This window comes from Gopherus evgoodei, chromosome 3 (genome assembly GCF_007399415.2).
Source record: "Gopherus evgoodei ecotype Sinaloan lineage chromosome 3, rGopEvg1_v1.p, whole genome shotgun sequence".
Classification (NCBI taxonomy): Eukaryota; Metazoa; Chordata; order Testudines; family Testudinidae; genus Gopherus; species Gopherus evgoodei.
In genome coordinates this window covers 103,838,514-103,852,179 of record NC_044324.1, presented here as the reverse complement: position 1 = coordinate 103,852,179, position 13,666 = coordinate 103,838,514, and the positions used below count along the sequence as shown (strand labels likewise).

General features: G+C 46.5%; 1 protein-coding gene across 2 annotated transcripts in view; it reads right to left on the bottom strand.

Annotated features, from left to right (window-relative positions):
- The window catches only part of HSF2 (heat shock transcription factor 2), a 39,029-nt gene extending 26,173 nt beyond the window's left edge, over positions 1-12,856 (bottom strand). For both annotated transcript variants that reach the window (XM_030556211.1, XM_030556212.1), the window contains exon 1: positions 12,645-12,856. In XM_030556211.1, the coding sequence (XP_030412071.1) occupies positions 12,645-12,758 (114 nt within the window). In that variant the 5' untranslated portion in view covers positions 12,759-12,856. The remainder of the gene's footprint in view (positions 1-12,644) is intronic.
- Positions 12,857-13,666: the final 810 nt, after the last annotated feature.

Sequence of the window (13,666 nt, the reverse complement as noted above, 5' to 3'; positions counted from 1 at the left end):
ACTAGTTACAAAAATTACCATAAGCAATAACAAACTCATTGCAAGTGTCCATCTATAATCATGTTTGTCATGTCATGCCATACCTTTGGCTCAGTACCATTGGGGTTTTGACATTCTAGGGTTAACCTGCGGCTTCCCTTTGCAAAATTCAGTTTTCTTTTTCCTCCTCCTTTTGCAGGATCACACCCCGATTTCTCTTAATGGAATTCACTGGCTGATGGGATGGGCTCTCTTTGCTAACAGCTATTAGCAAGTTTTTCTTCTCCCTGCCAGTCAGGTAATTTGCATCAACACAGGCACTAGCTTTTAGATTTTCAGCTGCTACCCATTCCAAGGCTGAACTCTGTCTTACAGAGATACTACACAAATCCAAACAGTCGGAGGATGAAAGTCTGTTTGCTCTCCCCTGCATCCTCAAGCATTTGGCCATAAAACCGTTGTGCTTTGAAATACCAGTAACCAAATCTCTCCTCAGACCCTGATGCACAGACTGCTCACTTACAAAATTAGCATGGAGACAGTCTTGTCCCAACACCATTGTCTTCCCAACAAGCTGGCCAAACCCAGGCACTTGGTCATAGGACTGTTTAAATTCCTAAACAACTTTTACTCCATTTGAGACCGTCTCAAAGCTACCCACACTGGATTTTTCAAAAGGAAAGTCAGTAAATCCATTTACAATAGAAAGTTTCTGGCTGTTAGGAACTGAAACGTCCTTGATTAAATCACTTTCACACCCTTTAGCTGTACCAAACTGCTTGCACAGATTACCATGAGGATTTCTTTCCTTAGCAGCTTCTGTAAGCAGCAATTCACCTCTCACAGAAACTCTGTTCTTACCCTTTTCACTTAGGGCTTGCTCTAAATGAACACTTCCTTGAGCTACAACAGCCTCTTTCTGGGGCTTACTTACAGTTATGATCACCTTTGGCCCATCAGGCAGATTTCTACACAATTCCCTTTCTGGCAAACTCAGACTCACTAGATAAAAGGTTAGAGGTACTCTCCTTCCCTCTGCAACTTCCCTCATAGTCACTGGCAACCTGTAAGTTGTCAGGCTCAACACACACAAGTTTAGGAATCTTTTCCTCCTTGTTACAAGTTGTTAAACTGTTAGTGGGTAACAATCAAATTACCTTTCTGCTCTCTTTGTGCCCTGGCTAGGGTATCACCCTGATCAGACAGAGTTGCTACACCCTTTTCTAACCACCTATTAGCAACTGGCAAACTACAAGCACCAGAATTGTCTGATCTCTGGGATTTTGCTAAAACACTAACTGGATGCAACCTAGTCACAGTGCCATTCTCCCCAGCAGACACAAACTTAGGACCATTCCCTTCCTGGGCTTTAGCTGTATTTACAACCAACTCCGAGACAACTGAATCACCCTCAACCATCACAGGCTGAAAGGCACCTTCTGTCTGCTCCACAGACACAGATGAGACAGAGACACATTCTCCTTCACCAGACACATAGCTTGAGATTTCATTTCCCTTGTCCCAGCACACTGGGCTGTTCAATCTCCAAGCAGTTGTCTGTGAAGTAGCTTCCTCCATAGGCAAGTTAATACCCCCAACAGACACAGGCACATTCCCTTCGCTGTCACGTTTCTCCACACAGGAAACAGGTAAGGGATAGAGACACTCATCTTCCACTATCCTTGTCTTCCCAAACTGCTGACTAGATAAACCCACTGGCTCCCAAGGCCATCTGGGCCCATCCAAACTTTTCTCACCAGGCACATTGCCACTCCTAACAGATAAACGGTTGCTCTTTTCACTACACTGAGCTACTTCCAGCAAATCACAGTTACCCTTTCCAGGTTCACTTTTACAAGCTGTACTAACCACCAATCCATTACCCATCACAAATCTATCCTTTCCTTCCTCAGTTAGGGCTTTAACCTGACCATTTACTTGAATCTGCTTCCGAGAAACATTTTCCTCCCCAGTGAGAGCTTTTTGCTCCCGATCTAATTCCAGATTCACTTTTGAGACGACAGACATTCAGAAACTCCACTCACAGACAAACTGCTTTCTTGCATTACCCACCAGGTTAGACTCCCCCTCTCTCCGGCCATAGCAAAACTGGTCAAACACAGAAAACAGCCCAGAGTAATACCACATATCAACATAGTTATAAACTGGATTTTCAAGAAGATACAGTTTCTGCTGTTCTTCCCTTGCTTTTTTGACTTGGAGCTGGAGTCCAGCTGTCTCCTGTTGCATCTGTCGAGCTTTTTCCTCAGCAGCCTACAGTAATTCCAGACGCCCCTTAACGAGCAAGTTATTCTTAACTTCCAGTAAAAAAAATAACTAATTCAGTGTTATCTTAGACAAGCTATTGTGTATCCATTTAAGAGATGGAAGTATGGTATGTAATGTTTTAGGGAGGTGTTGTACCGCATTTGGAAACCTCCTAGATAAAACATCCATTATGAATGTAAGGTGTCACAGCAGTATTTCTGCTAATAGAGGTCCTTAAGTTACATTAAAACTAGACAACACTGAATGGTCAGTTAAAGCATTTAGAGTTTCCATCCTCAGACAAGAGAAACTAATATTAAACGAAAAGCAAAATTAACAAAACAAAAATAAAAAAAATTAATTCACACCAGATGGGATCTCCAACTTGTTTCTCCTACTGGAAGTTCTAGTGGAGACTATCAGTGATTCAATATAATACCACAGCAAACTATATACTAAAAATCAACATTGTTTAAAGATGTTTCTGACACAGTATAAGTGCCTACAGCGTTCTATCATGAATAGGACTTGTATCTCAGTGGGAGAGGACACTGTAATACTTCAGAGTAGCTGGATCAGTTTCCCTTTCAGAAAGCACTGGAAAGTTTGAGGCCTGGTCTACACTACATAGTTAGGTCGACGCAAGGCAGCTTACATCAACCTAGTTGTGCATGTGTTTATGTTCAAATTGGTCTCCCAACACTGTAAATTCCTCCCTGATCGGTGTACAGATACGATTGATGTACTTAAAGTTGAAATAAGTAACACAGAGTCTGCACTCCCACCAACCTGTCCTCCAGCAGCTGTCCCACAACTGACCTCTCTGGTCACCATTGTTAGCCTTGCAAATTTTTGAAATTCCTTCTCCTGACTGCCCAGCTTGGCGAGCACACCTAGCAGCTCTCCATGGTTAAGTGCAACTGCCCAGCTGAACACGACAGCTGCATGCTCCAGATGCACTCCTGCCTGGAGAAGACAGGAAATATTGGCTCTCCTGGGCCTGTGGAGAGAAAAGGCTGTGCAGACCCAGCTCTAATCCAGCCTTAGAAATGTCAACATGTACAAGCAGATTGCTCAGGGGATGCAGAAGGACTATAAGAACAAGCACCAGTGCCACTGCTCCTTGCTTTTCATACAGCAGGCAGAGCAGACAGCCAGGGAGGGCAACAAATGAACCAGTGCCAAGATGAAAACCTGCCACTTTTGCAAACCTGCCATAATCAGTGCAATCCTCCCCCCCACCCCACACCAATACCAACCCCACCAGAACTGAGTATACCCCCGAGAAGCCCAAGTCACAAGCCCCATCTGTGAACAGCATGGAGGTGGTGGTGATGGTATATGGGAGACAGGTGACTGAGGGACCCAGTTGTGCAGCAAGCCAGGACTGGTTTTTGACTCCACCACAGTCCAGCCAGCAAGCCCGATGCAGGGCAAGGAACCTCAGGTAAATCTGTAGATACATTTTCAATTTCAGGCATGGCACTCCCCCAAAGTAGCAGGAGACAATCTTTTGACTTTCCATTAATTTATTAAGGCTATGAGAGCTAGAGCTGCTATCTACTTTTCATTCCCCTCTTGGCAGGCAGGGGAGATGCTAAGCAGTTTATGTAGCGTAAAAATATCATTAGGAAGGCCAAAAAAATTTGAAAAACAGCTAGCCAGAGACCAAAAAAAATTGCCATTATTTCTTGTAAGTACTTCAGAAGCAGGAAGCCTGCTAAACAACCAGTGGGGCCACTGGACGATCGAGATGCTAAAGAACACTCAAGGATAGTAAGGCCACTGCGGGGAAACTAAATGAATTCTTTGCATCAGTCTTCATGGCTGAGGATGTGAGGGAGATTCCCAAACCTGAGCCATTCTTTTTAGGTGACAAATCTGAGGACTTGTCCTAGATTGAGGTGTCATTACTGGAGGTTTTGGGTGTATACCATCTGTTCCAAAGAGTTCTGTAGGAACTCATATGTGAAATTGCACAACTACTAACGGTGGTTTGTAATCATTCAAATTGGCTTCTGTACCAGATGACTGGACGATAGCTAATGTGAGGCCAATTTTTAAAAGGGCTCCAGAGGTGATCCCAGCAATTACAGGCCATTAAACTTGACTTCAGTACTGGGCAAACTGGTTGAAACTAAAGTAAAGAACAGAATTGTCAGTCACACAGATGAACATATTTCCCTTGACTAGTCCAACAAATTAATGCCTCACCAATCTGCCGAATTCTTTGAGGGGGTTAACAAGCATGCGGACAAGGGGAAATGCAGTGGATATAGTGTACTTAGATTGTCAAAAAGCCTTTGACAAGGTTCCTCACCAAAGGCTCTTAGGCAAAGTAAGCTGTTATGGGACAAGAAAGAAGGTCCTCTCATGGATCAGTACCAGGTTAAAAGAGAGGAAACAAAAGGTAGGAATAAATGCTCAGTTTTCAGAACAGAGAGAGGTAAATAGTGGTGTATCCCAAGGGTCTGTACTAAACATGTTCATAAATGATTTGGAAAAAAAGGGGGTAAACAGTCAGGTAGCAAAATTTGCAGATGATATAAAACTACTCAAGATAGTTAAATCCAAAGCAGATTGTGAAGAGCTACAAAAGGGATCTCACAACACTGGGTGACTGGGCAACAAAATGGCAGATAAAATTCAAATGTTGATAAATGCAAAGTAATGCACATTAAAAAACAATCCCAACTATACACATAAAATGATGGGGGTCTAAATTAGTTGTTACCACTCAAGAAAGATCGTGGAGTCATTGAGGCTAGTTCTCTGAAAACATCCACAATGCACAGCGGCAGTCAAAAAAAGCTCACAATATTGGGAATCATTAAGAAAGGGATAGACAGACAGAAAATATATTGCCTATATATAAATCCATATGGTCGCCCCATCTTAAAAAAAAAAGATTTGGAATTGGAAAAGGCTCAGAAAAGGGCAACAAAAACTATATTAGGGGTATGGAATGGCTTCCATAGGAGAAGAGACTAATAAGACTGGGAATTTTCAGTTTGGAAAAGAGATGACTGGGGGGGGAGGGGAATATGACAGAGGTCTATAAAATCATGACTGGAGTGGAGAAAGTAAATAAGGAAGTGCTATTTAATCCTCAAAACACAAGAACTAAGGGTTGCCAAATGAATTAAATAGGTAGCAGGTTTAAAACAAAATTTAATATTTCGTCACACAATGCACAGGCAACCTGTGGAACTCTTTGCCAGAGCATTTTGTGAAGGCCAAGACACTACCAGGGTTCAAAAAATAATTACATAAATTAATGGAGGCTATTCATCAATGGCTATTAGCCAGGATGGGAAGGGATGATGTCCCTAGCTTCTGTTTGCCAGAAGCTAGGAATGGACGATGGGATGGATCATTTTATGATTACCTATTCTGTAAATTCCTTCTGAAGCACCTGGCATTAGCCACTGTCGGAAGACAGGATACCTGACTAGATGGACCTTTGGTCTGACCCAATATGGCTGTTCTTATGTACACAGTGATGTCCCTAGAAACTTGAGAGATCTCAAAGCTTCCATGGAGGTATTCTGCAATCCTCTGTTGAAAGTTTCTAGGGAGGGCTGCCTTATTCTTTTCTTTGTGGTAGGACACTTTCCCATGCCACTCAGCAATAACTTCAGCGGGCCACTGCAGTACAGAGGCTAACAGCATACAGGCCTGAGCAGCTTCAGCCTTTGTGACCCAAAGGAGTGTCATATCAGCTGAAACCACCAATGCCTGTGGAAAATGGTGACATTATTAAGTGCCATTGTCCTATACTACTAGAATCATGTAACTGAGCAATTCCCTCATTTCCCTTCCCCTAGTGGACCATACTCACCACAGCTGGGGTGGTGACTGATGCTCCGCTACTATTTTAAAAACTACATTCTCACTGCTGCTTGGGATTGCTTGTGGACAGCAAGGGGAGTAACTTAAGATTCTCAAGTCTTGCTTTCTGTAGTGAATGCATGAACAATGGTACCTGTGTGTGTTTTATCTTTAGCTGCTGCCATTGTGGCCTTCAGGGTCTGCCCCTCCACACCTACAGAACACCTGAGCCAGACAAGGAGGAGAAAGAAGACTACTTGGGATAACATGTTCCAGGACATCTTGCAAGCCACTGCTGCACAGGACCCTGAGCACAGGGTCTGAAGGATGAACACCGCAGACAGCCCGGAGAAGGAAAGCGTAGAGAGGAGAAAGGCCCAAGAGTCCAAGCAGGAAAAGGAGAGGGACGTAATGGGGCTTTTCAGGCAATCAGCACAGATGCTGCCGAGTCTGGTAGGCCTGCAAGTTCAACAATCCTGTGCTTGCCTTGCTCTGCAGCCCACTGAGAACTCAATATGAGAACCTCTCTCTGTTTCCCGCCCCACCCTCCATCATTCCACGTGGTTACCGTACCCCTACCTACTCCACCCTGGGGAATATTACAGACAAACTCTGTTTAACCTACACATACTTGTGAAAGCCGTAGTTCATGTATGCATAACTGAAACAGACATAAAAATTCTTTCCCCTTCATAATTTCTGTTCTTAATTTATTAAGTTTTAACACAGTGTATTTTCAAATTGAACAGGGTTTTTTTGCATTGATCATTACAGAATAAAAGATTAGTTATTTCCAAACAATAGAATTTATTAGTTCAAAACAAGCTGTGGAGTGCTCAGCAGTTCTAAAAGTAACCAATTACCTGTTACTGAACAATGTCACAAAACCTTAACAGGTGTACTGTTATATTCCTTTAGAGTAACCACCATAGGACTCCTCTCAGGCCACAAAACAGCAGGTCAGGTAGAGCATACAACACCTCATAATACTCCTGCTCACTCTTAGAATGTTTTTTTCAAAGCCTCCCTGAGCCATATAGCTCCACACTGAGCTCTTCTAGTAGCCCTTGTATCTAGATGTTCATATTCAGCAGATAGCTGCTCCACCTTAGCAGAAACTCTCCCCTCGTGTCACATACATTACACAGAACATAGGAGGCAGCAATAATCATTTGGATATTTTTCTCACTGAGGTCCAATCTTGTAAGTAAGCAATACCAGCAACCTTTCAAGTGACTAAAAGCACATTCAACTGTCATTCTACATCCACTGAGATGATAGTTGGCTCATGAAGTTGATAGCATCAGAGAATGATTCAAGGAGGTAAAGCAGGAGTCGGCAATGTGGTGTGCCGAGTCTTCAATTATTGACTGTAATATAAGGTTGTGTGTGCCAGTAACACGTTTAATGTTTTCAGAAGGTCTTTCTATACATCTATAATATATAACTAAATTATTGTTGTGTGTAAAGTAAATAAGGTTTTTAAATGTTTAAGAAGTTTAATTTAAAAATTAAAATAAAACATAGAGCCCCCCAGACCAGTGGCCAGGACCCAGGCAAGGTGAGTGCCACTGAAAAATCAGCTCATGTGCTGCCTTCGACATGCGTGCCATAGGTTGCCTACCCCTGGGATAAAGGGTAAGCTGGGTCTCCCAGGATCATTATTGACATTTAAACATTCCAACAGTAATCTGCTGCTCAGGAAAGGAAGTCTATACTTGTAGCTTTTTGTAACAGTCCTGTGTTCTTGAAGATGTAAGTGTCAGGTACCTTCCCTGAGCAGTCCACACTGATATTGGTGAAGAGGTCCCCTGCGATTCATCAGTGGCTGCATAACCATAGAAAAGCAGCCATTTCTGTTGAAATATTCTGTGGTGTCAAAATAGGGATATGCATCCCATCTATAACTCCACTGCAGTCCAGGAACCCCACTGCTATAAATCCATTTACTATGTCCTGCACATTGCCAGTTACAATCCTGCTTAGCAGGAGGTGATTAACTACCCTGCAGACTTACATCACAATAGCCCCCACGGTGGATTACTTGACACTAAACTGACCTTTGACTGACTGGTGGCAATCTGGCATTTCAAGTGTCTAAGTATGATAGCCATTTGCTTCTCCACTGTCAAAGCAGCTCTCATTTTCGCGTCCCACTGCTGGAACACTGGGGTAAGCTTGGCATACATATTCAGGAACGTGGCCCTGAGAAACCAAAAGTTCTGCAGCCACTGACAGTCATCCCAAACCTGCATTACCACACAATCCCACCAGTCAGTGCTTGTTTCTCAGGGCGAGAAACAGTGCTCCACCACTCGCAGCTGCTAAGCAAATGCCACCAAGCTTGAACTGGTTTTCGCTATGTCCCACAGCAATCTATCCTTCAAGGGAATAATCATGTTCCTCACCAATTTGGTTCTTCTTGTGGCTCTGCAAAGACTCCAGGATTGTGTGCCCTGTGCTTGCAACGCTCATGACAACAGTGCTGAGCTGTGCAGGCTCCATGATTCTGTCAGAGATGATGAACAGGGAGAAGGGACACACAGGTTTGTGGGATTTTGAAAAAAAGGTACAAACACTGTGGGACACACAACATTATGCGATGGAGAGAACTGAAACCTGGGAAGTTAGCCCCATGCTCCCAGTCATCCCTGCACAACTCATTTTGGCCCCATCATGCATTGCCAAAGCTTCCCAAAAGATGCACGTAGGATGGTGGCCTGATGCACAATGGTATACCTACTCACGGTGCAGTGCACTCTGCATCGATACAAGCACTCTCGTGAGTATGTGCACTGTCAACACAAGGAGCAAAGTACACATGCGCACAAGCCACATATTAACTGTGGTGGCTGTATGCGGACAGAACTTAAGACTTAAGCTTGCAGTGCAGATGTGACCTAAGTTAAAACATTTGCTTAACAGTTGGCTTAACATCTGTTAACAGAAAAATTACAGAACAGAAACATTTATATTTTAAATAGAGAATTCGCCCTTAGTTGCATCATAAACTAGTAAATATGACCATGGACAAGTCAACGAGGCTCTAATCTTTCACAGTGTTTCAACTGACTTAAATGAGACAACAGAACAAACTCATTTGTAAGAATGGCATCTTAACCTCTGTGACTGTCATCCCCTCTTTAAAATTGGCATATTTACCTATCTTTGTAAAGTGCTTTAAACTCTATAGATTGAAAATGATATGTAAATACAAAATATTACTTAACTTTATGATCCACAGTGGAAAGAAATTTAGTGAAGTACAATATAGTTGCCACCCCATTCCTCTAGCACAGGATAAATACTCTAATGTAACCCTATGACAAGCCTAAGAAAATAAGCATTGGTCTGACCAAGTACAGCCATTATTGGTCTAGCCCGGTAGTATCCTGTCTTCCAACCATGGCCAGTGCCAGATGCTACAGAGGGAATGAACAGAACAGGGCAATTTATCAGGTGAGCCATCCTGTCATTCAGTCCCAACTTCTGACAGTCAGAGATTTAGGGCCACACAGAGCATTGGGTTGTGTCCCCTGTGGGGCCATCATGATCAAACACGGATAGACCTATCCTCCATAAACTTATCTAATTCTTTTTTGAACCCAGTTATACCTTTGGCCTTCACAACATCCCCTGGCAATGAGTTCCACAGGTTGACTGTGTGTTGTGTGAAGCAGCATTTATTAGTTTTAATCTTGCTGCCTATTAATTTTACTGGGTGGCCCCTGGTTCTTGTATTATGTGAAGAGGTAATTAACACTTCCCCATAATTTTCTCAATGCCACTCACGATTTTATAGACCTCTATCATATCCCACCTTACTCATCTCTTTTCTAAGCTGAACAGTCCCAGTCATTTTAATTTCTCCTCACAAGGAAGTTATTCCATATCCCAATTTATTTTTGTTGCATTTCTCTGTACCTTTTCCAATTCTAATATACTTTTTTTGAGGTTAGGTGACCAGTACTCACAATATTCAAGGTGTGGGAGTACCACGAATTTATTTAGTGGCGTTATGATATTTTCTGTCCTAGCTATTCCTCTCCTAGTGGTTCCTAGCACTGTTAGCTTTTTTGACTGCTGCTGCACATTGAGCCGGTGTCTTTAGAGAACTATCCATGTTGACTCCAAGATCTCCTCCTTGAGCGGTTGCTAACCAGCAGCAAGTATTTTTAAACCATATTTCTTGCTTTCTCTGCCATAATTAGTTCGTTCATGCTGTAAGTTCACCTGTCCCAAATTGTTCCTACTGAAAACAAACCACCTCCTAAAAAAATCCATATGGTAATGGTTAAAGGGCTGGTCCAATGAGTCTTAGGGCTTGTCTACATCAGAAAGTTGCAGCGCTGGTGAGGGAGTTACAGCGCTGCAACTTTGAAGGTGTACACATCTGCAGGGCACCACCAGCGCTGCAACTCCCTGTTTGCAGCGCTGGCCGTACTCCCGTTTTGTCTCGGGTGTAGAGGATCCAGCGCTGGTGATCCAGCGCTGGTAATCCAATGTAGACAGTTACCAGCGCTTTTCTTGACCTCCATGGAAGGAGGAAGCCTCTGGTAATCAAGCTGGTTTCCTTTCCCGGTTTGCTCTCTCGGTCCCGGAGCCAGCCAGCAAACCGCAGGGAAGGAGACCTGCTTGCTCGGGGTTCCGGGACCGAGAGAGCAAACCGGGAACGCCGCGGTTTGCTCTCTCGGTCCCGGAGCCAGCCAGCAAACCGCAGGGAAGGAGACCTGCTTGCTCGGGGTTCCGGGACCGAGAGAGCAAACCGCGGCGAAGCGGGTCTCCTTTCCCGGTTTGCTCTCTCGGTCCCGGAACCCCGAGCAAGCAGGTCTCCTTCCCTGCGGTTTGCTGGCTGGCTCCGGGACCGAGAGAGCAAACCGCGGGGAAGCTGGTTTCCTTTCCCGGTTTGCTCTCTCGTCCCGGAACCCCCCTTGAAGCCGCCCAACAGCACTGCAGTGTGGCCACATCTAACACCACTTGCAGCGCTGGTTGCTGTAAGTGTGGCCACTCTGCAGCGCTGGCCCTATACAGCTGTACTAATACAGCTGTAACAACCAGCGCTGCAAAATTTTAGATGTAGACATGGCCTAAGTGGTAGAACTAGCAAATTTAAAAGAACTTGAGAATAAAAGTGCTTACTAGTCCCTTAACACTCCTTTAACTCAGGGGTTCTCAAAACTTAATTGCACTGTGATCCCCTTCTGACAACAAAAAAATTACTACATGACCTCAAGAGGTGGGGACCAAAGCTTGAGCCTGGCCGCCCCAGATGGTGGAACCAAAGCCAAAGCCTAAGCCTGGCCACCCCAGGCCAAAGCCAGGGTAGTGGGGCTCAGGCTCCGGCTTCAGCCCTGGGCTCCAGCAAGTCTAACACCAGCCCTGGTGACTCCATTAAAATGTGGTCCCAACCCACAGTTTGAGAACCCCTGCTTTAACTAAAGAGGAGCACCACCCTCATGTGATTTTTTTTTTTGAATTACACATCCTTCTAATTCCCTCCTGTCATTGCCAACAAGCATCAACACTCATATGCACTTCTATGGAAGACCAAAACTCTATTTTTACTGATCACACACCAAAGACCATTTTCCAAGTTATTAGAGTTGACTATTATGTTTTACATGTGGATGAGATAGGACAATGCCTACATCCTTATCAAGTTAAGGAGAAAAACACTTTATAAGAGTAGATATTCCGTAAAGTTTGCTTCGGCTACCTCTCCTCCTGTGCTCCTACCCTCACAACTGGTAGCAAAGATGTGAATAAGCATCATCCTAAAATTGCTGTGGAGTAGGGACACAGAGAAAGAAGAGACAGAAACCTGGAAACTCTCGAAGTTCCAGCTGAAAGTCTCTCACTAAAACATTTTAAGAAACCAAATCACCTTCAGACTCCAGTTGTGCCCCACCACCACCTATCCACCCCAGAACAAGGCCACACAATCGCCTCATAAAGGTCAGAGCCCTTCTCCATTTTGTAGGCCACCCCTGAAAGCGGAAATCTGCTGATCAGGGGTAAGCAGCCCGCTCGTCTACAGGCCCGCTCCCCCCACCAAAACTTTAGCCTGTGGGGTGCGGTCAGGAGGCTGAACCCGCTGCGGAGCGGGACTCTCCAACGCACACGCGGTGTAAATCTGCTCCCTGAACAAAGCCAGGTCGGTGCCCAGAACCCAGAAATCGCAGCTCGGGGCCGGGGGGGGGGGGAGCGGAGCGGAGACGCACGAGGAGTTTCTGGGTCACCGACAGGAAAGGAAGGGCCCTGGCTGGAGGGAGGTGCCGGGTTTGTCCCTCCCCCGCGAGCGGGCCAGGCGCTGCGGGCCCCTCTGTGCTGGGGGCGCGGGCTCCCAGTCCAGCTACTCCTGGGGGCGGCGGCGGCTCTGCCCCCCTCCGCGCAGGACGCACTAGGCCGGGGGGGGGGCGGGGACAAGGCCCTGGGAGGGCATCGGGCCCCTCTTGCCTCAGGCAATGGGGAGGGCGGCGCGGCCGCCCCGAGCGGCTCCTCTCGTGTGCTGGCCCGTCTCCTCCGCTCAGTCCGGCCTCACCTTCCCGTGCGCTGGGGGGGCCTACCTGGCTCCAAGTGATGAGCTGGTTGCTGGGCGCCTCCCCTAGCAGCGCCCACAGTTTGCTCAGGAAGGCCGGGACCCCCGCGCCCGCGGCCGCCGGCTGCTGCTGCTGCTTCATTGTCGTTGTAGGAGGACCAGGACGGAGCTAGGCAGGAGAGCAGTCGAGGGGCCGCGTGCGCGCATGCGCAGCTACCTCCCGCAGAACAGTGACCTCACACGCCTACGCGCATGTGTGGCGTTCCCCTAAGCTGCCACATGCCCTTTACATAACGGGCCCACGTGCACCGCTCTTACGTGTAACAACAGTGCCAGCGCAGCGTTCCTATTGGAGGGAACGCGGAACGTCGCAGGGAATCTTTGCGCCCCTCAGCGGGAGGGCGGAACCTCAGCCTCAAATTCTATGTAAATAAAAGTCGCCCCAGCCAATCGGGAAGTGACTTTCTGCCCAGCCGGGGGAACGTGAGTGCTGTGCACGTGAGAGACAAAAGGCGCGGGGAGCAGCCTGGAACAAGAGTGGGCGGGGCCTGGCCTAGCGGGACAAAGGCGCGGGGACGAAGAGCACCAACAGGGGGCGGGGCTGGCAGGGTTAGGGAAGGAAGCTGCTCTCCCCTGTCCCGATCAAGAAGCTACCTACGTGAAGGGGAAACTAATGAACAGTGGAGAGACTGCTTGCCAGAGGTGATGCGGCCATAACTGTGCCCTTATACCAGCCTGCCATGATTCCAGCAGCACAGCAGGGTGCTCAGAAAGGCTGCTGCCTGCATGCCGTGGACCCATGCCACTCCTGGAAGTGGGCGGCTGCTGCTGCTGGCATGTCCTGTACACCCCCGTGGGGGAAGCAGCTCTGTGTGCTGCCTCCACCCCCAGCACCATCCTCACAGCTCCTTGACTGGAAAATGGCCAATGGGAGCTGCAGGGTCGGGGTTTGTGAGCAGAGGCAGCTCACGGAGACCCGATGCCCCTTTCGCCCCAAGGTGTGCGCAGAGGTGTGCCAGCAGAAGCTGTTTCCGGGAGCGGCGTTGTAAG